Source organism: Phalangium opilio, unplaced genomic scaffold, assembly GCF_054372755.1.
Source record: "Phalangium opilio isolate 3A_F unplaced genomic scaffold, DU_Popi_V2 ptg000075l_1, whole genome shotgun sequence".
In the NCBI taxonomy this organism is placed as follows: Eukaryota; Metazoa; Arthropoda; class Arachnida; order Opiliones; family Phalangiidae; genus Phalangium; species Phalangium opilio.
The window spans coordinates 941,946-965,794 of record NW_028324184.1 but is presented as its reverse complement, the minus strand read 5'-3'; the positions used below and the strand labels follow the sequence as shown (position 1 = coordinate 965,794).

General features: G+C 35.5%; 5 protein-coding genes and 1 long non-coding RNA gene across 6 annotated transcripts in view; 2 read left to right on the top strand and 4 right to left on the bottom strand.

Annotated features, from left to right (window-relative positions):
• Nucleotides 1–11,922, top strand: part of LOC149658651 (uncharacterized) — an 88,751-nt gene extending 76,829 nt beyond the window's left edge. The window contains exon 4 of the long non-coding RNA XR_016369876.1: nt 10,847–11,922. This is a non-coding gene — a long non-coding RNA (uncharacterized LOC149658651). The remainder of the gene's footprint in view (nt 1–10,846) is intronic.
• On the bottom strand, nt 6,012–7,153 carry LOC149658654 (uncharacterized). Its single transcript, XM_089844481.1, has 5 exons — nt 6,948–7,153; nt 6,819–6,857; nt 6,403–6,588; nt 6,185–6,334; nt 6,012–6,118 (listed from the first exon to the last, which is right to left on the bottom strand). The coding sequence occupies exons 1-5, from the start codon at nt 6,976–6,978 to the stop codon at nt 6,111–6,113; spliced, it is 414 nt and encodes a 137-aa protein (XP_089700607.1). The 5' UTR covers nt 6,979–7,153; the 3' UTR covers nt 6,012–6,110.
• On the bottom strand, nt 7,502–8,455 carry LOC149658653 (venom serine protease inhibitor-like). The gene is made up of 2 exons (XM_089844480.1): nt 8,130–8,455; nt 7,502–8,003 (listed from the first exon to the last, which is right to left on the bottom strand). Exons 1-2 carry the CDS (start codon nt 8,156–8,158, stop codon nt 7,793–7,795), a joined length of 240 nt encoding a protein of 79 aa, XP_089700606.1. The 5' UTR covers nt 8,159–8,455; the 3' UTR covers nt 7,502–7,792.
• LOC149658652 (chymotrypsin inhibitor Ani s 6-like) lies at nt 8,640–9,209 on the bottom strand. Its single transcript, XM_089844479.1, has 2 exons — nt 9,076–9,209; nt 8,640–8,924 (listed from the first exon to the last, which is right to left on the bottom strand). The coding sequence occupies exons 1-2, from the start codon at nt 9,101–9,103 to the stop codon at nt 8,719–8,721; spliced, it is 234 nt and encodes a 77-aa protein (XP_089700605.1). The 5' UTR covers nt 9,104–9,209; the 3' UTR covers nt 8,640–8,718.
• A 3,855-nt stretch (nt 11,923–15,777) lies between the features above and the next one.
• Nucleotides 15,778–19,211, bottom strand: LOC149658650 (acetylcholinesterase-like). Its single transcript, XM_089844121.1, has 7 exons — nt 19,188–19,211; nt 19,044–19,140; nt 18,225–18,279; nt 17,266–18,045; nt 16,545–17,156; nt 16,319–16,480; nt 15,778–16,251 (listed from the first exon to the last, which is right to left on the bottom strand). The coding sequence occupies exons 1-7, from the start codon at nt 19,209–19,211 to the stop codon at nt 16,056–16,058; spliced, it is 1,926 nt and encodes a 641-aa protein (XP_089700247.1). The 3' UTR covers nt 15,778–16,055.
• A 791-nt stretch (nt 19,212–20,002) lies between these two features.
• On the top strand, nt 20,003–23,824 carry LOC149658649 (acetylcholinesterase-like). Its single transcript, XM_089844478.1, has 9 exons — nt 20,003–20,552; nt 20,610–20,663; nt 21,111–21,380; nt 21,442–21,760; nt 21,823–22,159; nt 22,228–22,502; nt 22,580–23,084; nt 23,159–23,343; nt 23,666–23,824. The coding sequence occupies exons 3-9, from the start codon at nt 21,276–21,278 to the stop codon at nt 23,689–23,691; spliced, it is 1,752 nt and encodes a 583-aa protein (XP_089700604.1). The 5' UTR covers nt 20,003–20,552; nt 20,610–20,663; nt 21,111–21,275; the 3' UTR covers nt 23,692–23,824.
• Nucleotides 23,825–23,849: the final 25 nt, after the last annotated feature.

Genomic DNA, 23,849 nt, shown 5'->3' with positions numbered 1-23,849 from the left:
CCCAATAGCTGCCACTATTATAATACCTTTATTTGGGCTAAACCTGACTCTAGTTACCTACCAAAACCAGCTGTAATATATTTTCACTTATAACCCTTTATATTTAGTACATATTTCCGTAGCCGTTACGTGTCTCTATGGGAGTGTTTTTGTCTAAGATATCTCAGCTCGTGACTAAGTCACGGCTGCTTTTCAACCGCACGATTGAAAGATATATTTAAATTTTCAAGTGATTTACTGGGAAATGGTCGAAATTGAAATGAAATCCCAAGGTATTTAGGCGTGTTTGGATTATTTATTTGTGGTCAAATCACGTGAAATAAAAGGGGGTCATGGTTCCGGGTTGTAGAGTTTACATTATGCGTATTTCTCGCTTAAGTTAAACCCAAGTCGTAACGTAATTGAAGGTTGAGTGGCGCGGACGAATTGAAACCTTTATTAAGACCTATTAGTAATTTTAGAAAGAACGGTTTGGCCTATTTCCCCTTTTCACTTAACCTTCTTGTTTAGTGAAGCCCTTGACATGGTAATCGCATTTTTTACTAATTTCCCTCAGTTTTTATGTAAAATGCGTGAATAAATTAAGGATTTTCAACGTAAATAACTCGTCATGAAATTAATATTTACTTAATCTATTGCATTTAATATTTAAATTTCAATTAAGTATTGAATTTTAATTTGACAATATTATAACTGAGAGACACATTGTTCACTAATTTGAAGCGATGAATATACTTGAACATAAAGGAGATTTGCACGTGTAAAATAGCTAATTTAATTTTAACCTTTATAAAAAACTATGTAAAATGGGAAAAAAATCAACACCCCAATTAAATATATTAAAACACACTCCTAAGTTACGAGATTTACTGTAAAATTAGCGTAACAGAATTGAACAATAACACCTTAACGTTGCTCCACGAACAACGATTAGCGAACATACGCGTCACCTTATTTTATATTCTGTAAAGTGAAACAAAACGGATGTTAGTTTAGCCTAATCGTATTTAACTATATCACAATTACGCCCTTAAATGAGTCGAAATTTGACGTAAAAAATCATCATTAATAAAAAGGATTAAGGGTTTTTTTTTTTTCAAAGGCGTGACGGAAAAAGTTTAACTAGATAACGAATGCGTAAGGGATCAAAAGCCAGCAACGTAACTAATAGTATTTACTTATTAGTTCTAAAGCATAAAATGTTTTTTATAGTGTTACAAATTAGCTTATTGTCACCTCAAACGTAACGCGCGCGCTGACGGAGTACAGCTAAAAAAGCTACAAATTTCAGAGGTTGAAACTCGCTATAAGAAAGCTTTGTTAACATTTCTGTCCGCCATTTTCCAAGATGGCCGCGTATTGGGGGAATAAAATCTTAATGAGTATCTGCTATGCAAATTTTCAACCTTCTAGGTACAGTGGTTTGGGCCGGGAATTGAATATTAGAAAAATCAATCATTCAGAAATTGTTCTGTAGATGCGTATTTAAAATATAGGTCTTATGAACAAGGTTATAAATACGAAACTTATAAACTATTTCTCCAAAATTATCTACCATGAATTTAGATCTCAAGGTTATTTAAGTTCTAAAAAGACCACCGCAAATGCGCTAAAACTATAAGCTTTTGAGAGTGGAGTAAAATAAGCCCCTATAATTTGGATATCAATAGACCTCGAATCTCCATGCTTGGCAACACAAAGCTTTCTCGGGTTCCCAACCAACTTGAAATGTTATACTTTGTAATAATAACCGCTTCATCAAGTGAGGGGGGATTTTTTTCTCAAGAGTTGCGCAACTTTACCTCTCACTGAGGGGCTAATCACTACACGGCATAAAGAAATTTCACATTATCTTTAAAAGTGTTCAAATTGTATCTATTGGTAGTGTGATAGTGATCTGCCCCACAGCTCTCGTGTCGTTCAAGGTCATTTTAATCGTAAATTTTTGTCGGTTTTAAAAAAAATTTATTCTACTATCAGATTCGTAACTGTTAATTACTTAAGATGAAATGCACGCCTTTTTAAGAAAGAAAAAATATCGGGTATCCAAATTTTAAGTCGTGTCTTGTTCATGCGAGAAACGTATCTTGAATGGTTATCTTAAGCGTATCTTAAATATAGTTGCATAATGTAGCAACTTAATAGTTTGAGTGTTAAGGTGAAACTTTTTTTTTCGGAGGAAAACCTACACCTTTGTCTTTCTGTTAGTAACGCAGTTATCTTGGACGTGTGATACTCTGTACTTGTAGTTATCCTACAGAATTACTTAGTTCTTTGTAACTAGTGTCAAACTTATGGTATACATTATTATCTTGAGATACATGGTTTTATCGGTCTTATATAAAACTTGACGTACTCTACCAACTTTAATGAAATCGGGCAACAAAAAAAGAAAGTATAAATTACTACGTAACTATATACTATAAGACTCTGTCCGCATTCCTCATAGTTTGGTTCGGTTCAAGGTTTTAAGGGCCTGGCATTATTTTTCCATTCAACACCCCATTAGCCTAACTATTCAATAGAAAGTCTTTAGCTCGCATCGAGACATAGACGCTCCCAGTTTCATAATGGCCAGCTAATTATAATTAGCAACCTCAAATATATGCAGATTTTTCTTAGTTTAATAACAATAGACAGGAACAATGTTGAAATCATTCACTATATTTACCTTTACGAGGGTAATTATCGGTAGCTTTAAGCTGTTTGGTTTAATTACCTTTTATTTAATAAAAGAGATTGGGTTTGGTTACTTTTTAAATTGTATAATTACCCTCGAATTAGTCGCGTTGGGTTCGTCAAGTAGGTCTTGTTTTCGAGGTTAGCCAATGATTGTATTCAAAAATATAACTTGGAATTCACGGATATGATTATATAATCCCCCCCAAAAACCAAGTTATTAAAAATTTTAAACGCGCTGTGTTGATACCCTAATGGAAATACCAGATTTAAAGTAACTTAATCCATTGAAATAATGGGGGGTGCAAGACCATGCTGGATACATTTAAATGTAAGCATTCAAGTTCGTGAGTCAACAGGTATAGCGTAACCTCCCCTATTAAATCGGATAAAGCCTAATAAACTCTAATAGGTCGGCTTAGAAAATAAGGACCAATTTAAACGAGCCTATTTAGCGTAAATTAAGTCCAATAACGTTGCCAATCAAATTAAATGAAAGGCCACTCGGCGATATAAGCCGTCGGGCAGCGGAAAATTTATTCCTTCACGCAATAAGCGGACGGTGAAGGAAAAAACTTGAGACAAAAAGTCGAATCAAATCATCCAAAAAGTTAAAATCAAATTAAAATCCCCGTGTTACTTTCGCCTTCGGAAAAATTCGCTTTTGCTTTTCATATTTGTTTTGTTTTCTTTACGAAATCCGAGAGTCTGGTGGTGGTGGGTCTTACGGAAACGTGCCTATTAAAAAACCGTTAGAATATATCGGGCGAACAAGCAAGAATAAAAGACCACAAGGTCTTCGGCGAATGATCCCGTACTTTTCCTAAATAAAAACTAATATTAAAAACAAGACGGCCAAACCTGTAACTATCGCTTTATCAACAATCTTAGTCTCTTTGAAATAACGATCTCGAGTGGACACTTTACTCGAACCTCATTGAGCCAGTGACAGGAATCTGACCAATTGAAACGGCGTATTTTGCGTAAAATTTTTTAAAGAGATCATTCTTTTTTCTTGGGTCACTCATGGGCTAACCCAGACACTCGGGAGTCTCTTCGGACTGCTTTTTGCTACCCCTTAAACCAGAGCCTACAGCAAGGACATATAATTTTTGTCTATATACACACCATATCAACTACCACAACAACTTCACCGCGAGGTCTTATTTCAGTATCTTTCATCGATTCTTATTCTTAAATTAACCGGATCTTAATAGGGTTCGCATTTTCTCGAGTTGTACAGTAGAAAGGGGGGAGGAGGGATAGGTACGCGTGACTAGTCTTCGTCGGTGGCGAGTAATTGAGCGTTAGCGTTGCTCGACGGTAACGCTTTGTCGATTCCACAGCCTCTACCAGTAATTTTTTGCTCTACAGATTAGAAACTCGAATTCTCCTCCGTGGTACTTTGAAAGGAATGAAAAGAAGCTGGGTTTGGTTCACGATTTCACAAGTGTTTGCGAAATCTGGCTTCAACCTCGACTTCGAATGGCGTCGTTGTTGTAGCGAGTGCGAGTGCGCGTGCGCTTGTATTTGTTATTTCCAATAGAAGCCCTCGCGCACCCTCATTATTTCCGCCACGCATTTTACACAAAAAGAGTCTAGAGAAACTTTAAATTTCTGTAATTTCGCTTTTCTTTTTTATACTAAAGATACTACTAAACTCTGCTAATATTTTCGTGAAGTGACAGACTGATTTGCTTTTGTAGATTATAAAGGGGGAGACAAGCGCGGACCTCCTAGACATCGGGGACCACCCATATGCCATTTGTCAAAACATTAGGAAAATGAAAAGGAAACTCAATACGCAATTCTTGACATTTCTTTTGGGGTAATTAGTCGCCACGAACATTTGTCAAATTATATTTTGCAATACTACGCCATGTTTCCACGTGTATTAAACTTGGCTAGACATGATTTAAAATTAACCATACGGCATTAGATTATTTTAGTGTTGAGTATTGTTTAACGACGTATTACTGTGTTGTGAGGTTTGAAAACGTTGTTTTATTGGGGCAAAGATGTGTCGAAACTTTGGGAAAACTTTGAGAAAAATCACCATTTTTAAAAAAGCCAATTTAGGTTGGGGTTACTTAAGTTCAAGGAATTCCCATGTGGCCTTTCAAGTTCAAGGACCATTTATCGTGAAAAAATTACCGGACATTAATTTCCTACGAAACAAAACCCAACACCTCCAGGTTATAAAATAATGAAATAAGTACAAAGTAATTAAATTAGGTAGATAAGGGGTTAAATCCTTTATAATTTCAGGTAAAATCCCAATACGTGGAATATTATTCACAGGGAAATTACCTTTCAATTCGTTATAAACATAAATTGTTTTAGGGAAACCCTTTTTTTAAAGAAAAACGTGTTACTATAAGAACTTGACATTGAATTCAAATAATAACATTGAAAAAATAAAAATTCCCCTGGATAGGTGAACGTCCCAAACTTGTGATATTTAATTCTAGGTATTTAATAACAGTTAAATTTATAGGAATAAATGTTTAAAGTTAGGATAAAATGTAAAAGAAATTGATAGGCCTATATTGGTTTCTATCAAATTATATTCAAATTTTGGATGAAATTACCTGTTCTAACGGGTTCAAAGGTGGAACGGGTTATACTTGGCACACCTTTCACCATAATTGGGGTCCATTTGATCATGATGTTTTTTGTTAATTACATTTTTCCTATCCCCCTCAGTTCATATGGCCTTTCAGGTTTTCCACTCCTAATAATAATGACTTATCATGAAATATGATTGAATTAAAGGCATTACATCATGATCATGTTACACCCTCTCTTTTCGAATTGTCATCGGGTATCACTCGGGTACTTTACCCATTGAAAACCTCCCCTGTTATTTGACGGTGAATTTTTTGGGTATAAAATTGACAATTCTCAGAGATTTATTTTGTTCGCTCGTTTCCTGTGAATAATAATTCGTATTATTTGGCAGCGAGGATATTTTGAGAGAGAGAGAAAAAAATAGACTTTTCTAGAGTGAGTGATTTACCAGTCTTATGTAAGACCAAACTAGTAATTTTATGGGAGTATAGATACGTATCTATAGTGACAATTGAAACCATGGCGTTATTCCAAATTACATATTTTATGGGTAGAAATACAAGTAATCGAGGTGTACTAATCCAAAGAAATCCTTCGGTGCTTAGTTTACTAACAATGGTGCAATCTTACATTTATGTATACTAACAGGAATGCATATAGGGTTACTAGGAATCACTGCGTGGACATTTTCTCTACATATCGGGCCGGATTTTGTGGGAAGAGCTCGGAGACTAATCATTATGTATGACAAATCAGTCCACTTTCTCAGATATATAAGACATTTATTACTAGTCAAAGTACAAATTGTTTAAATCATAATTTTTTCAATTTAATTTATAATGAAATTGCCTCAGAAATTTCTACAGTTCTGTAATTAGGATTAAAATTGGTTATCAGATAAGGTTTGAACTATTGTATAACTTTTGAAACTTACTGGGACATTGTGTTCGAGGAACGCAAACGCCGTTCAACCTGCTGTAACCAGGTTTGCAAAAGCACTTATATTCGCATCGAAAACACCGGATGTTCGAGTTGCAAGAATCGTCGCAACCACATTGAATACTGCTGTTTTCTGGACAACCAACTAAGAAATACAATATTTATTTTGGGTTATGGTTCTTTTTTGTCGAGGTTCAATTTCAAGTTACAAACCTGATGGGCACGACTCGGTCTTAATACATGTGCCATTATCAGCTCGACTCCATCCAAATTGGCAAAGGCAGCCCTTAACGCATTCATCGGTACAAACTCTGGGTGGGTACGTCGGGCATCTCTCTTGGCATCTTGATTTACAACCAGGCCCAAGGTTGTAATGTTGAGTGTATCGTTCGGCGCAAACTGTTAAAATACGCGTAAATTCTTGTAAAGTAGTACACGTTGAAGCGTTGCGTAGTATACGCGTTTGAAAAATGGCGCAAAATGTCGCGTTACGACCATAGCTCGACATCTGGCGACACTATTTAGGCGGGAAAACGCCTATACTTCAAAACGTGCTAAGGTGTAGTACGCTTTAGAGCTACTCCGGGAGTTCAAAGGTTAATATACTTGCAATAATTTAAATTACTTACAAAGTGGGGTAGATGCGCTTATTTGCGATACGCAGATACCTTAAAAAATAAAGAATTATTTATACTAATTAAAATTTAAAGAGTTTAAAGTACCCTAAAATAATTTAAGTCGAATATTTTAATACTTACATAGGAGTGCTATGGAATAATACATCTTCATATTTAAGGTAGAATAAAATTGACTTGTTTAGAAGAGAGTGTAGTTTTTAAACTGAATAATATAATGCAGTTTTTACCGTTTATATACTCTTTCTGCGGGGCCTCTTTAGTTGGAATTATTGTGGCTGTCAACGAAAGCCATATGTTAATTTCCCAACCGGGGTTTTCCAACTCCACTACGCGATTCTTCGTTATAATTGTAATCGTGAAACCTTTAGACCTATCTGTCAAACAAGTGTTGCGATAATAATAATAATAAAAAAATTGTAGGCCAAGTTTCAATATAAGTCTAACTTCCTTCTGTAGTTCTATGTATTTCCTATTTCAATTTCACAATTAACGTATCGACTAGGGAAAAGACGAGGGGCTGGTCACTCTCTGATTCACTTTACACGGATTGGGGTTGGGGCAAGGTGTAATACTTTGGTTACGCTGAGTGAATGTCCCCTCGGTTGAAAGGAAATTAATATAGATAATATTGTTCGTGTTTAGGAGCGCTGAAACGATAGAAAGTAAGAAATATGGGTGATGACGTATTAATGTTTAATACAATCATTTAAGTTTTAACATAATTTAATTTCTTAAAATTAACTTTCATCAAAACTGTTGGCAATTTTCCTTAATCTGTTAACAATTTTTTTAAAATGAATACTAAAAACAATTATTTAGTAATTTTTATTAATTCTTATCCATATTAATTTAGACATGTTTTAGTGCGTGGTATATAATTTTAAATTCTACAATTAATGTTAATTATAGTTTATTATTTCATATATGCGAGTGTTTGAGATTAATGTACGAGTATCTAAAACAATTTAAATTGTTTTTAAAACGCACATATTTTCTCTGTCTCGACAATAGCCAATTTTACAGATACATCCTTGGTCGCAATTTTCAGTGCAAAAACCCTGCCTAACGCATTTCTGTTTACAGGAGTTGGTGCACTGTTCATTTGTTCCTTGTTGCTCGTTGGTACCACAACCTTCAGCTTGCAGTGGCACTACCGTTGCCAAAAAGATTGAGCAACTGCAAGTTGATCAAAAAATTTAAAGGATATTTTGTTCTCAGTCAGAATATTTAAGAAAAAATTGAATATTTTTAGTCTTACTCTGATGTAGAAAAAGAAATAATTTCTCACGATTGGTTACTTACAAAGCGCAGATGATTAAAGTTTGGACCATTTTTGCTGTATATTTTAAACGAACTAGCAAGCTTTAATCCACTTTCAGTGAACTTTAGTCGTGAGAATGAACGTAACACGTTGAAGCAAAAGCCTCAACTGATTTGAATTACTACTACACTAGCAGAAGAAAACCCACAGCTGCGTTTTTAGTTTAATATTCCATCATAGGCGGCATTTTATGACTAAGACTAAAGTGAATGCGCTGAAAATATGAACAGGTACAGGTTTTAAACTGGAAATTAAACCTAAATCAAAATGGAATGATCTTTGGAATAGGCGCGGTAACCCGAGACACCTAAAATAGGTCTGAACAGTTCTGGACTTCCACCTCTTCATAGCCAGTGCATGGACAAACTATAATATTGTCTCCCTCGGCAAGAGCTTCATTTGAAAGTATTAATTAACAAATATGGTATGCCTACATAGAAGTCTTCAATTACAAAAATATATTTTCAATTATTTGCTTGAAATATTTTAGCTTTATTTCAACTAATTACAATTAGTAAGTTGAGACGATTATATCATCATTAACGCGATTAAACATTCCATATCAATGATTTATCTTCTTCTGACGCATCTGTTGTGGCTGTTGCGACAATAACCCGGTTTACAAAAACATCCTCTGGCGCAGTCTTGGGTACAAAACGTCCCTCCTCTGTTGCATCGTTCTTTACATTCGTTGCTACATATCTGATTTGGTCCTTGTTGCTCGTTGTTGCGACAACTTTCCACTCGCGTTACTGTCGCCAGTAAGACCGTGATACCTGAATTGCGCCAATCGAAAATAAGGATTAAAGAAAGATCAGTTTTTTGATATCAAGATTTCTTCCTCAGTTGAACTACACTATACAATACTAATAGTCCCTGATCGGTATAGTTTTCTTATGTTCTCGTGAAGATATTAACAGTACTTACAAAGACAAAGGAGCAATACTTTGGACATCTTCCTTGTTGAAATTTGAATAGATTATAAGCTTCTTTACAGAAAGCAATGTCTTTTTATACGATCCTTAATTGGATATTACCAACCATAACAGGTTTAGAAAAATCTGGCTCGTTTAGCTCTCTATTTCGTAGAAGCCAACAGAGAAAAAGAGACGTTATAATTGTTGTGTAAAGTGATGCAATTAATAAGTTTTCCCTATTCGTACACCTTTGTTTCTATTGCATGACTTTGAGTTAGAAGGCCTGTATAACAAAACAATACACAGATGTTTTACTTGATTGTTTGGGATATCCCCATATAGTGGATTGTGAAGATAAAATGTATACGCTTAATTGACATGGCAGGTTGTTCGTTGAACGCCCGTGATGATAACAAAGCCCTTATAGATCAGTCCCCGTAAGATAAACATTATCCCCATCATTTACAGTTTCCCCGTAATATTGTTAATTGTAGGCGTAACGGGTCAAGTGAGGTCAAATGCTATTGTAGTAAGCCATTTTATTTCCTTCTCAAAAGTACACGCTGGTTTTATTAGCAGTCTTCTTTGAGAACGCATTTATTAGTGGTTTTTGATCGTAAGTAACCTTCACTGCAACGACATTCTCCTGAAATGTCACATATTTTGGGGCAGGGTTTAGTTCCTGGACACTCTTCCGAACACGCGGTTGTACAGGTACCAGCAACCTCGTTTTCGGGGCAATTTTTGGCATTAGTTGTTACCAAGCAAAGAAAAATGCCTATAGAGTTAAAAAATTCAAAAATTAAGACTTAACATTGATTGACTCTTGTACGTTTTCTAAAATTTATGTTCAAAGAAAATATGATTGGAGCTCCATTACGCTCAACTCGGACACGAACCCTGTTGCTGACCATTCTTTCTACTTGACCAGACTACAAACCTTTTAGCTAAGATATCTCCTGTCCGACTTGTCATTTGCAATCGCAGATGAAATTAAATTAAAAAAAACTTACCGATGCAGAAGAGCATTAGCATTGAGACTTTCATTTGAACCATAATTTCGCTCCTCAGTTTCGCTCGAATATGTTCGTAGTAAGGTGAGTTGATTCAAACAACTGGCGCAGTGATGTGTTCTGTCTGAAGCTTCACTCCTGTTATATAGGCATAATTTCATAGCCAGTACAGGTGTTTAAGTTAAAACCCATTACCCAACTCTGAAAATGTCACTCGTTTTATTTGGAGTGGCTCAATTATTGGTCTACGCATTTCGAAATGTCAGACAATGCTCGTAAAAAAAGCGGTAAATTATTTCTTTAATTGAAAATTCGACGTTGTTATGGCTTAGGTGTTTGTGATATCAGTTTACTCGCGAATATAAACATAAATTTCCACTTTGGAACAGTACTTAAATGTCAAGTATTTTAGTATATCTTTATTTACCAAGGATACAATCATAAATTTAATTTCGGGGTTTTTCCGTAATTGTAATGGGAAAACTAAATTGGAAACCCAATATAGCGTCACCTCCAATGACTTAAGTCTATTTTTAAGCCTTTATCTCATATTGAGCCCTCACAAACTTTAGGCTTATCTTTAAAAATGACACCCATAGGCTTACTTTAACTCTCTGCTTTAATAACAGTCTATCAATTTTTCACGAAGTGAAGCGGTTTCATTTTAATAATGTTTATAATCAAATTAAATTAGCAATATACTTTATTAATTTTTTTTTACAATTTTTCATGGAAAAGGACATTGTTTACGCTTGACGCATATTCCAGGACCCGAGGAATCATTTTTGTAGCGATAATATCCGTTTTTGGTGTCGCAAAAACATCCTGTCTCGCAAACTAAGACGCAGGCGCCAGCGACTGGTGATGGACACAATTCCGTACATGTATTTGCGCAGATTTCGGTGGTATTTGTTACCTCAATGACATGATCTCCGGAGCACCTTTGACCTTGACTTATAAGCGCATTGCCCGTGATAATTGCAAAACCTAAATATGTAAAGTATAAATTATTAGCAAAATTACTTAGGCTTAACTTATTAGTTATTACTATCATATTATGTCCATAAGTAAGTTAATATTTTAAAGATTAACGTTCAACTTTGACAGTTTAATTATTAATCGCTTGTTACGAGTCTATTAATTATTAATAATAATTTATAGCTCTGATAACGTACAGTTACTTCCTTCAAATATGAAATAGGACAATCTTCTATTTCCAAGATTAGATTGGATTTTGGGTTTTACTATAGAAAATACGCAGTTATTAACTTACAAATGCAGATATGAACCAATCCAAACATCTTCCGTTATATGGTTAATTTTCTGTTCAAAGTAATAGAGGAGGAAAATTTTCATTTAGTACTTATCCGTACTAAGTATTTCAAAACTGATAGCAACCATCCTATACCTGTTCTAGAAAGACCCGTATATCGTGTTGCGCAGCAAACCAAGTAATTTCTACGTTTTATTGAAATATATTACATCGAAGCTACCATAAGGCCTCTACATTGTACAAATTTAATTAATGTTTATCTTAACCTAAGTGACACTATAGGTTACCATCGGGAAAGATTTTAAGTACAGTTGAAAGTAGTTATTATTTATTTTCTTCAATTTATGACATCTTCGGCTGAATATACTTCTGTTAAAATTCGCAGCTGGTTCCAAATTGTGATATTCCCATACAGTTGTAAACTTTGGATGAGAGTGACTCTAGAATATGGGAAATACCGGAAAATTGCGTGACTTGCGACAATTACGCCAATGCAATAATTAAACGTATTAATTGCTTGATATTGCTTTTTATTTATTTTAGAAATCACATTCTCAAGGTTTTGTACAATAATGCGCGTCACTGCTTTTTCGATAATCTTACAATCATTAAGTTTATAGTGATGGAAGTTCTTCAGCCAGTTTTCAAGGTTGCCAATATGGACAGTCAAGAGTGATGAGTAAACCTTCGTACCAAGTAAGTTTAGTGGATTGTTTTTTCTTTTTATTTACCGCAGCGTTAATTACCTCGTGTCAGTACCAAAGAGTAGTCGGTAACATTTTCAATAGCGTCGTGATGGTTTCATTGACAAGTAAATATTAACACTTGGTGACATCGTCAACCTTTTTGACTTTTAACCTTTTGACTGCTTGGTAAATTAGACATAAAATAGACCCAGTTATCAGCATGGTCACGGCGTATAGAGACGGGTATAACATGACTGGTCTAACGATCTGTAAGAATAATTTACATAATCAGAACTAGATTATTAATTGAATATAGAATTAGGAGGTTCTCACTTCACGTGGGAAGGACAGACTGGCCACGGCGAGTGCCAAACCGACGCTCTGCATACTGGCTTCGATGGCCACTGTCCTACAGACGTTAGATGGTCTTTGAAAGACATAACAAACTAGATAAGCAAAGCTCAATCCTACTGGAGGCAACAGAAATACTGCCCCGTAGAGTTCAGGGGGAGCTTGTAGGTAGATTTCAGGCTTATCGTAGCAACCGAGGCTTATGCATAGAACAATAGCTATCATTCCGGTAATGGAACCGTACTGAAAGATGTATTTGAAATAATTTGTACAAAATGGTTACCAATTGAGTTAAAGTGATTATCTGACCTTCGTGACAAGGGGCGCCAACTTGGGCCATTTGCACTTGAACAAATACCCAACGAAAGTTGGTGGTATTGTGAATGCGGTTGTCAATATGATCATGTGGTACGGTACTTTGGCTTCGCCCGTTTCTACAAATTGACTGTAGATCCATATGTTACTTGGCATGGCTACCAGCGCCATGATTCCTGATATTGACGTCATGGCTACGCTAATGGTTAATTGAACGTTATTAACGTAACTCTTTCAAGTTGTGTTTAATCTACCTGAGTGATATGTCTCCTTCGGTGAAATACGTAAAGACATTTGAGACAGTTCCACCGGGACAACTGGAGGTCAGTAATATACCCGTTGCTAGGAGACCTTCTATGCTGAATATTTTTATAAGGCAAAGACCCGATAAAGGCATCAGTACGAATTGACAGGCCATACCAATTGAAACTCCATAGGGTCGGGACAAGTGTTTCTTCAACTATAGAAACCACAACAAAAAAATCAGTAAAGAGTATAGTGTGGTCCCTTCAAGACAGTAATGTTTTTTAGACTTACCTCAGTCAAAGATACGCTACATCCCATAGAAAACATAACGATAACAAATATTGAATATATCAAAATATCCAACAAAATTTGCACAAGGTATGTACCAGTTTCAGCTTCGGTTAACGCATGGTTCAGGGTTTCATTTGTTTGGTTGGCGATTAGCATTTGCTGCATCTCATTGTCGAGTGAAAACAAATCCATGGCAGGATTTTCGCGGATCTAAGCGAGAACTGAATTTAATTTTGCGGTTATTAATTGAAAACAATTCTTCAATTAGATCCTGAAAGTCCTTCCCCTCCCTGTCTTGAAATAGACCGATAAAAATATGTTCCTTGTAATGCAATACACACTTCTCAGAGAGGCCTTTTAAAGCTTCTTGATTGCTCAGAATTAGTGGCCAAATTACTAACCAAAATCGAGTACTTAATAAAAAGGAACATATAGGAGTTTATTTTATTGGTCTATTGTCCGATATCACAATCATGAAGTTGATTAAACATATCAGGGAGTTGAATTTCAATCTTAGACGCGACATGCACGAGCCTATTTCAAGTATTGAATTACGGTAGAGATTGTTTAGTTCTAGATAATAACTGGAACTTCCATTGATTGACAATGTCGCTGTAGCCCAATTAGTGATTCTAATTTCGATGCTAATTAAGAACATGTTGTCCTTTTTTTGAAAACAGTTATTTTGAAAAACATAATCGCTCCATATTTTACGTTACTTCATCGTAAGAATCAACGCAACTGATGTTCAAATGATTTAAAAGTATACTTTATTCATAAATGACCACACGTTAAGTACATGACCAAACATCGGTACGTTTGGTAATTATAAAATTTAGTGTCCAGCTTAAAAATAATAAGTGACACGTGGTAAGGTTAATTTTAAAAAGATCGTGTTTGGTGTCACGTGGTTAGGTTAATTTTAAGATGATCACGTTTGGTGCCACGTGTAAAGATTAACTTTATTAAAGAACACGTTTTGTGCCACGTGTTTAACACCGGATCTTTCTTGGATAAAATATTTCACTCAACGCGGTGCGAGAAAAGTGGGCTTAATATAATTTGTAAATATTACAATTAACTTTGCGAAATTCGAAATTTTGCATCAAAGTTGTCTCATTATTTTGAAAAACAAATAACCCCCCTTTACTCTTTTGGAAAAATAGAAATAATAATTAAACAGTGTCTCACTTATCTGTTTAATAAGGCTAAAAATTAAACGCTACATATCTCCAGTAAACACCCCGTAATTAACCGGTTGAAAGTATCGGATAGTTTAAATATAAGTGTACGATATTTCTTCAAAATTCGATACGCGATATTTTAATTGGTATCCATTTAAAATTAAACTTAATTTGAATGACAGTAAAAACAGGATCAAGGTGACATATTGTCACGTATACCTCTCAATTATATTGTCAGTCTATAATAACATCAATATGAATTATTATAGGCGTATTGGCTTTCAATTTCCTTAAATTGGCACTAATTTCTCGTTGTAAATGGAAATGATATCTTTAAAATTCAACCTCACGATTTATTATTAATTGGCATTCATTTAAAATTAAACTTAATTCGTATAGTAGTTAGAAATTACTTCTTGCAAGTTTTCCAAGTACATGTACAAATTAAATATTGAACTATCCGGAGCCTCCGAAATGAACTAGGCCCATGCGTGTCGCGAAGCGAGAATATTTTTTTAACCAATTTAGTTCACCATGGTTTTACGCTTGGGGGCGCTTATATTACCGTAAACTCTATCATAAACATTTTATGACTGACCCCTAAAATATCAACGATAATTTAAGGAAGACCCCTGTCACAACGGTAATATAAGCGCCATCTCGTACACATATATGGTGAAAATATTTTCCTTAACAAACTGGATATTTCCCCACATAAAATTTGACATGCATGGGCCTAGTTCATTTCGGAGGCTCCGAACTATCTTTAAATATGTATAGGCCTCCATATTATCGCGTTAGTAACGGTATATCGATCTGTGATTAGTAACTCGATATTATTGATATTTTACTGCTTTTAACATTTATTTATTAATGGTAATTATGGGCCTAAACATTTTTCAGGCTGATACCAGCGACGCCATTTAACTCCCCTTCATTTAATTCCCTTTATTGACGTCAATATGGTTCATACAAACTACAAAAACGGTATATCTACATTACGTCATTTAAATGCAACCTCATCATTATCATAAATTATGTGTAGGAAAAAACCATCGCGACATCTATATTTCTCAGAAATTAACACCTCTCTTGGGATAGAAATTGTTTTAAAACTATATTCATTACTCTTAGTAATTAAATTATGCTCGGGGTTTTTTTTTATTACGTTATCCCATGTGGAAAAACACAGACTACTTTTCCATTTAGGAAAGTTTATATTACATGTAAATCCGCGTAATCTTTGTCCGTGATGCGTTTTACCATTGGGATTAATAGGAATGTACTTATGTACATGATTTTGAGGTGTGAGGTTTTCCTTTGGGTGGTAATTAAGAATAAATATAAAAGAACTCGTTCTCAATGTCAAAATTCGAAAAAGAATTCACTTTTAAAGCGACGTGTATTAGCTATCCAATGAACTAAGAGGTGGTTAATGTTTTATTCTTATTTATAAAATTAATTTTAATTAATAAGTTTAATCCTCCGGCTAAATATAAGTATTTGTAGACACTTATTCAATCAAAAATCAATTAATTTTATTTATGAGTTTTACAAAAAAAAGCGTCATTTAAAATCGTTTAGTGTCGCTTTACAAGTGAACTTTGTTTTTCAAATTTTAAATTTAAAATTCAAAGAACAAGGTTGGATCTTTCAATTTTATCCAAAATGGGTCTCGTATGTGTCCAAAATTGGCACGTTCTCTCTCGTAATGCCGAACCTACTGCTGTAGCGTTTGGTGCCAGAACTAGGTACTCTTTTTGCGATGGGCTGTAAAGTGGCCATTCTATGTTTTCTAATTGTCCATTTTTCATTATGTTTGGATTCCTGGAAAGGTTTACGCGACATAATGTTTAGAATGAAATCTTTAATATTTTCTTACACCCTTACATACCCAGTTCGGGCAAAGTTTGCCCATAACCTCATAATTCTCTCACTTAACTTCCGTTCTTCGTTACTATATCCTTTATCTCGGTCAAAGGGCAAGCCAAAGACGTAAGGTATTTCCTCCCCATGAACAGTACCGGCCCATGAAGGCCATAAACTGTTCGAAGATCTGGAAAATCAAAGAAAACTTTTTATAACCTTGAATTCTACGTGAAACATTAGGCTTAACTTGCCTATGAGTAAAGAAGTACTTGAAGACTTTGCGTCCTGACTTAGCTGTATAGTGAGCTACGTCATTCAAGGGACACGTAAAGAGATAGTCGGACATCCCTTGCAAAGCCAGATTAGCCGCTATCTTCCAGTTAATTTCTTTGGTACTATCCAGGTATAACAATCTTATGACCTCTTCGGCGGATTTCCCCAGTTTTAACAACCTTCCTAGTTCCCTGACATCCTCTTCGCCTACGTGAAGCCTTTCTTGAAACCTAAAAGCTAATGGTAGCAAGGCCAGAAGAAATATGGCGCCTTCGTCTCGATTGGAACCAAGCAAAATCTCCTCCGAATTAATGACCTTGCCCATTTTAAGAAGGTTTATGGGGTGATCAGTTACCATTCTCTTGTCCATGATTGGTTTAAACGTGTAAACGTTATCGTACTCTCCCTGAGGTTCGCTGGAAAGTATTTCCATTGGATCCTTTGTTATTAAACATTCCATGGCTTCGGATAGTTTGTCTTGGGTTGATGGGCAGTTAATGCTTTGGAGGAGGTTCAATGAATGATTTTTCATTTCTTCCGTTGAGGCAAATCCGTATTCCGCGTGAGGTGCGCCACTTTGTATGATGGCCCTGGAATGGATTTATCCAACATATTGTCAAGCTTGTAACGAGCCAATGCAAACCGATACGCTCTCTGTTAAAACTCCAATTAATAAGTATTAAATGTTGGTTCACCTACCTTTTAAACAATCCTTTACTCATGGGTGACATCGTATGGTACACCACACTTGCCCCACCGGCACTCTGTCCAAACAACGTAACTAAATTTGGATCACCTCCAAAATAAGCTATATTATCCTTCACCCACTGTAAGGCCATGACCTGATCCAAGAGTCCCACGTTACCAGGAGCCGCAGTTTCGCCCAAGTAAAAGAAGCCCAATGACGCCACTCTGTAGTTGCAAACCACAACAACTACCTCTTCTTGAACCACCAAATTTTTGGGATCAAACGGACTCAAAGACGCGGCACCCCTTGAAAAACCACCTCCAAAAATCCAAAACATAACTGGTAGAGGTCTTGATGACCTTTTTGACGGTGTCCATACGTTAAGTTTCAAACAATCTTCACTCATAGGGGTCTTGGGTAGAAAAATTTCCAACGCTGGTACGAATTTCGACAGTGGTATTAATTTTTGGTAACAAGTGTCCGGTTGGGTTTGCGTCTTCAATACACCTTTCCACGAAGCCTTAGTCACGGGTGGTAAGAATCGTAGTTTGTTTATTGGTGGTTCCGCGAATGGTATACCCAAGTAACTGTCCACTAAGTCCCCTGATTGGGTTTGCGCAACAATACCTTCGATTTTTCCAGAATTGATTTGTAGAATTGGGTTTTGCTTTACTGGTATCGCTGTCAAAATCAGGGCTGATAACGACAAAAGCACCGCTCGACAGAACCGAGGCATTGTCGATAAACCTTTCGCCGGATGTCTCGAAGACATAATGACCAGATTTTTAACTCTAACATCAATTAACATAATGTTCTATAGCAATAAAAAAATTCCGGGGTGTAGAAGAGTGGGGAAATTCATATTTTTTTCCATGCATAAACCCATTATCTTGTTCACCTTATCTTATTCAGTGGAGGTGAGTATAAGATCATTTGATAGGCAAATAGTAAAGATTATTATGCCACGTACCTTTGTACGTATTTATTCAAGTTGGTTGAACGGATTATAGGCGACGGATTAGACCCTTGACAAAATAAAATTTTTAGTACAAGGAAGTTTGTAAACTTTGATAAATCACTGTTTTATAATTCAAGGTTTCTCTTAATTCCTTGGGAATGGCTATCCCTGGTTAGTTTTTATACCTATATGTATATATTTTATTTAAAGGGAGGGTGAAGTAGAAAATCAAGTGATATTTTATCGATTCTTCTACTAATTACAAGACCATTCTGCATAGTGAAACATTCAGGAAATACTTCCTAATGATTTTAAAATTCAAATTAGGTTCAGATTTAAGGATAATTTTAAAGAAGGACCTCCAACCAATCGCGTAACGCCTTGCCTTTTTATTCACAAAATTCCCGTGGCACGCTCCATGTCTCGTGCCACGATTGTCGAGTCGCGTGCAAATTTTATCAAATCTCGTGATAAATTTCATTCGACACGGAACGTGCCACGAGAATTTTGTTAATAAAAAGGCAAGGCGTTACGCGATTGGTCGGAGGTCCTTCTTTAAAATTATCCTTAAATCTGAACCGAATTTGAATTTTAAAATCATTAGGAAGTATTTCCTGAATGTTTCACTATGCAGAATGGTCTTGTAATTAGTAGAAGAATCGATAAAAAATCCCTTGATTTTCTACTTCACCCTCCATTAAGAAAATAGCAACTTTGTGAAAAACGTAAATCATTCGTACTAAGGAGCAAAAATAAATAAATTGCATTTAAAGGATAAAACTGTTGTACTTTCGGTGTATCGAAAACTATCACTTCAATTAATTTTATTACAAATCAAAGTTGTGGTCAGAGGTGGCATGGTTTCTACAGGAAACTTACGTTCTATCAAGGCTACAATACAGGATGTACCGTTGGCAAATGTCAGCCACTAACAAAGGCACGCCAATAGATTATGACGGAATAGGTACCATATACATTGTAGGCGTTTTTCCCGTCCATTTTAATAAGCAGTTAAGACTTTTGCAAGTTGGGAAAGGTGGCTTATATTATAAATAATCAAGAAAAAAATAACACTAATAGACGTCTAAACTACTTGATGGATGACATATTAATCGGCGGAGAAAAGGAAAGTTTTTAAGAAGTTCGCGTTGTTTACTGATTTTGCACTATCACTAATAATTAAAGAGGGAATCCTAAATAATTCGATTACATTTAGGTCAATGTGTCTGTGCTGGCATTTATAAAAACCTGTTTTGACACGAAATATTTTATCTACACTAGCTACTTTATTAATGTATGTTATACTGTGTATACTTTTCGTTTTGCTGCGAGGAAATACATTTGATAATTACGCCAAGTTTTTCCTTAAAGATGAAATACACTCTTTAGTTTATGGCGGCGACAACTTTTGACATCTCTCCTAAATTCATTAAAACTTTGGCTTAGCTCTAAGCGACGGAATGACATTGTTAAAATTATATCGTATTAATTACGTAATTACATTTCTGTTCTTATTAGTTATTTACTTCCTGACCACCCTCCTGATTAAAATACTGAGAAATAAATACAATTCTTCGAGATTTAAATGAAAACAAATTCACGTTTTCGCTTTATATTTTATTCACTCTTTCGCCTTTGGTAAAGTATAGTTTAAAATATTAAAGAATTTAAATAATTCTCCGCTTTTTAATGAACCGCTTCATTAAACAGTCAATAACAAAAACAGTGAGATCATTGAGGTTAAATAAGAAACAGGTACTTAAAAATCTTTCAGTCGAAACTTGCTTTTATAAATCCATAGGGTTACTGATCCAATTAGAAAATTCAAATAGGATCTTATAATGTTTGCTAAGGATTGTTACGAGCGAGTGATATCGTAATTTTTTAAAACGACGTCTACTGATCTACGATTTCTAAGTCTTATTCCTCACATTACATATTCTTTACTGGCCAAATATTTGGTTATTGGCCCAGTTTAAATTACATTACCTTATTTCTATAATAATAATAATCATTTTGATTTTATTATATTATTACATTAAAATGTATACGTAATCAATATTAAAAAACACCGTTTAATTTCTACTTTATGAGTAAAAGAGAAAGTACGTGACCCCCTTTTTGAGACTTTTGGTGCACCAGCACTTCCTGAATGCCGCAGCCAAGAAATCTCATTGCGTTTTATATTGGAAACGTTTAATTTCTTACAAGGAGCCGGTCAAGACGGCCGTATCGCGTTTCCACTGGATAGTCAGAGTGTTAACGTACGGTGTAAATCGAATTAAAAAATTAATTTGGCGTTTAAAGATTTTATTTTGACATAGATATACGTGACTTAATGTAAGTACGATTTTTGTTTATTTATTTTTTTAATCTAAAAATGTTTTTATTTTTTAGAGTTTCACTATAGAGTACTATAGAGTACTATTTCATCAGGACATTCATCTTTTGGTAATTATGATTTTTGAAAGTTTCAACTTTTTTGGAGATATTTTTAAATTGGGTTTTAAATTGAAATTGTTAATTTAGAAGTTAACTACCGCTAGTATAAAGAGTATTTTATTTTTGCACTTATATGTAGATTTTAGTTCAAAATTCATTCTTAGAAAGAGTAGAGTTTAACCTATAAAAACAGTTAAACTTTACCCAATCCAAGATTAGATTTTATTTCACTTTGAAACTTATAGATTTTAGTCGTACCATTCCTAACCGATATCGTATTTATGTGTGGGTGTAAACTAAAAAAAAAGGTTTATGACCGGTTCCTACAGATGTCCAAATTTAGAATTAAACGTTTTTAAACATTCAACTCTACACTCTATAGATAAATCGGGAACAAACAAGCCACCTTCTTGAAGAAAAAAAAAGTGTTTCTTTTTAATTTTCTCGTGCTTTTAGGGCCAGAGTGACGCGTGACATGATCACGAAAGGCTGTAATTGACCTAGAAGGAACAAACCGATGAAACGGCTTTTTTACCCACAAGCGTTTTGTTGTTTCCAATGAGGAAGTCGTGACTTTACTCAACTTTCACTTAGTACAAAAAAATTAGAATAAATAAAAAAATGTTCCAGAGGTTTTTATGCCAAACACGTGCAATCCATATTGCATCGTTACTATTGGCCAGCGGCTTACTACAAGTACGAGGAGTTCCAAGTACCAGTTCTAGGGTAATGACAGTTCTTTATAAATGTTTTCACACTAGAAATATCCAACGGACATTAATTACAGCCTGAAGTTCGTACTGAACTAGGCGTACTACGAGGTGAAACTGTGAAAACACCTTCGGGTCGCAGGGTTGACGCTTATATTGGTGTACCATACGCCAAACCCCCGTTAGGAACGAGACGTTTCAAACCACCCGAGCCACCGGAACCATGGAACGGCGTCTTCGAGGCCACGGAACAACCGGCCACTTGCTTTCAAAGGCGGATTCCTTTAGCTAAACATATTCCCGCTCTAGTCAAATTCCGAACCAAGACGAAAAGCAGCGAGGATTGCTTAAAGATGAACATATGGGTATCCAAAGAAGGCGAATTCAGAGAACCAAGTAATGATTTAAAAAAACCAACGCGAAATATGCTTGATCGAACTTAAGTAGATTGATTTTAGCTGGACTTCCGGTTCTGGTATGGCTTTACGGCGGTGGTTTCTCCAGAGGGGGAGTTGCCGTTGACGCTTACGATGGTCGCGTCATCGCTTCGGAAGAGAACGTTATAGTCATAACGGCAAATTACAGAGTAGCCTCATTCGGATTTTTGTATCTTGACCATCCTGAAGTACCCGGTAATGCGGGACTTCACGACCAATTAGCCGTCTTAAAATGGATCCAAAATCATATCCGGAACTTTGGCGGGGATCCCGATAGGGTCACTCTGATAGGACAGAGTGCCGGATCGGCTAGTGTTGGCTACCATCTTCTGTCTGAGAAGTCCAGTAAAATGTTTAAGTATGGTCAATCAGAAAAGTAGATTGTAAAATTTGTCAGAATAACACGGTTCTCTGTTGCGCTTTTAGACGCGCTGTTATGGAAAGCGGAGCGCCACAAGCCATATGGGCTTACGTAGATCCTCAAGAAACTATTAGGAACGCTTACAAAATGTCTGAACTCTTGGGTTGCCCGCATAAACCAACGGACAACAAGACAACTTTCATAAAGTGTTTGCAACAGGCTGACCCTTTGGATTTGTTGACCAGCGAACCTCAAGGGGAGTTTGATAACATTTATACCTTCAAACCTACCATCGATGGGAATTTGCTTAAAGAGCCTCCTTACGAAGCCTTATTAAAAGGTATGTCCCTTATTTTATTGAAGTTTAACTACGCAGAATTGTTATCAACTCGATATTTTCGTGACCTTTCTTATTAGGTAAAGTCAAAAACACTGAGCTTTTACTTGGTAGCACGAAAGAGGAAGGCACTATGTTACTCGTGGGTCTCCTCCCATTTTATTTCTCATTTCGAGAGGGCATTCACTTTAGCCACAGCGACCTAACCTATTCCGTGGACCGACTAGTCCAGGAGGACGAAATGGTCAGCAAGATTATAGTCCATCATTACACCGATTGGGCCAACATCAATTCCTCGGAGCAAAACATTGCCTCTTTGGGTCATGTCCTGGGTGACTTTTTCTTCCAATGTCCGCTAGAAGATTTTGCCAAGAGTTTTAGCCAAGCGGGTCGCCAGGTCTACAAATACTACTTCACCCATCGTTCATCCAATTCGGCCTGGCCCAAATGGGCTGGGACTTTCCACGGAGAGGATATACTTTATATTTTCGGGGATCCTCTACATCCTCATTTTAATTACACGAAAGACGAAATAGCTTTTAGTAGAAGGGTCATGAGGTACTGGGCTAACTTTGCCAGAACTGGGTAAGTCAATTTAAACATTTATTGCCGCGTAATCCATTTGGTTTGAGAACCCGGGCACTATTTTTCTTTTGTAGAAACCCAAATATTCAACCATCTTCAAAACGCTACGAAACTTTGACTCCTTGGCCCTCGTATTATTCGGAGAATTTGGAGTACTTAGTCTTGGCGCCTAATTCAACAGCTGTTGGAAGAAATTTCAAAATGAACAAATGCGCCTTCTGGAGGAACATCTTTCCCAAAATGAGAACAAAAGCCAATGGTAAGTTACGATTCAATTCAATTTTTTTATCCCACTTGCTTTGACATTATGAATGAGTGGTTAGCGCGATTAAACTTACAAAAAAATGGGAAATTTCATAAGTAATTACCATAATGGTAATATGATGTTTACCACTTTTAAAAATATAATTTTTAATTAATTCATTCATTCGCCAAAAATATATTTGAAAATCAAGGTTATCGCAAAATTATAATTTTATTAATAAGCATTGGCTTAATTACTCAATTTTATTTGCTTGTTTGCGAGAAGAAATTGTTTCATAGTTTTATATCAAACTTTTGCCTGGTTTGTTTTTTTAAAGAATGGAAGAGAGAGAAATGCGGCTAAGAAGACAATTTGGATGGTCGCTACAAGAATGAGAATATTTTTTTAATATATTTTTAAAATCGTACTTTTAGGAAATAAAAATTAAAGTTATGTTTTAATATTAATCTGTAAAATACTCCAAACTTAACTTGAAAACAGTGCAGAGCACTTTTGAATAG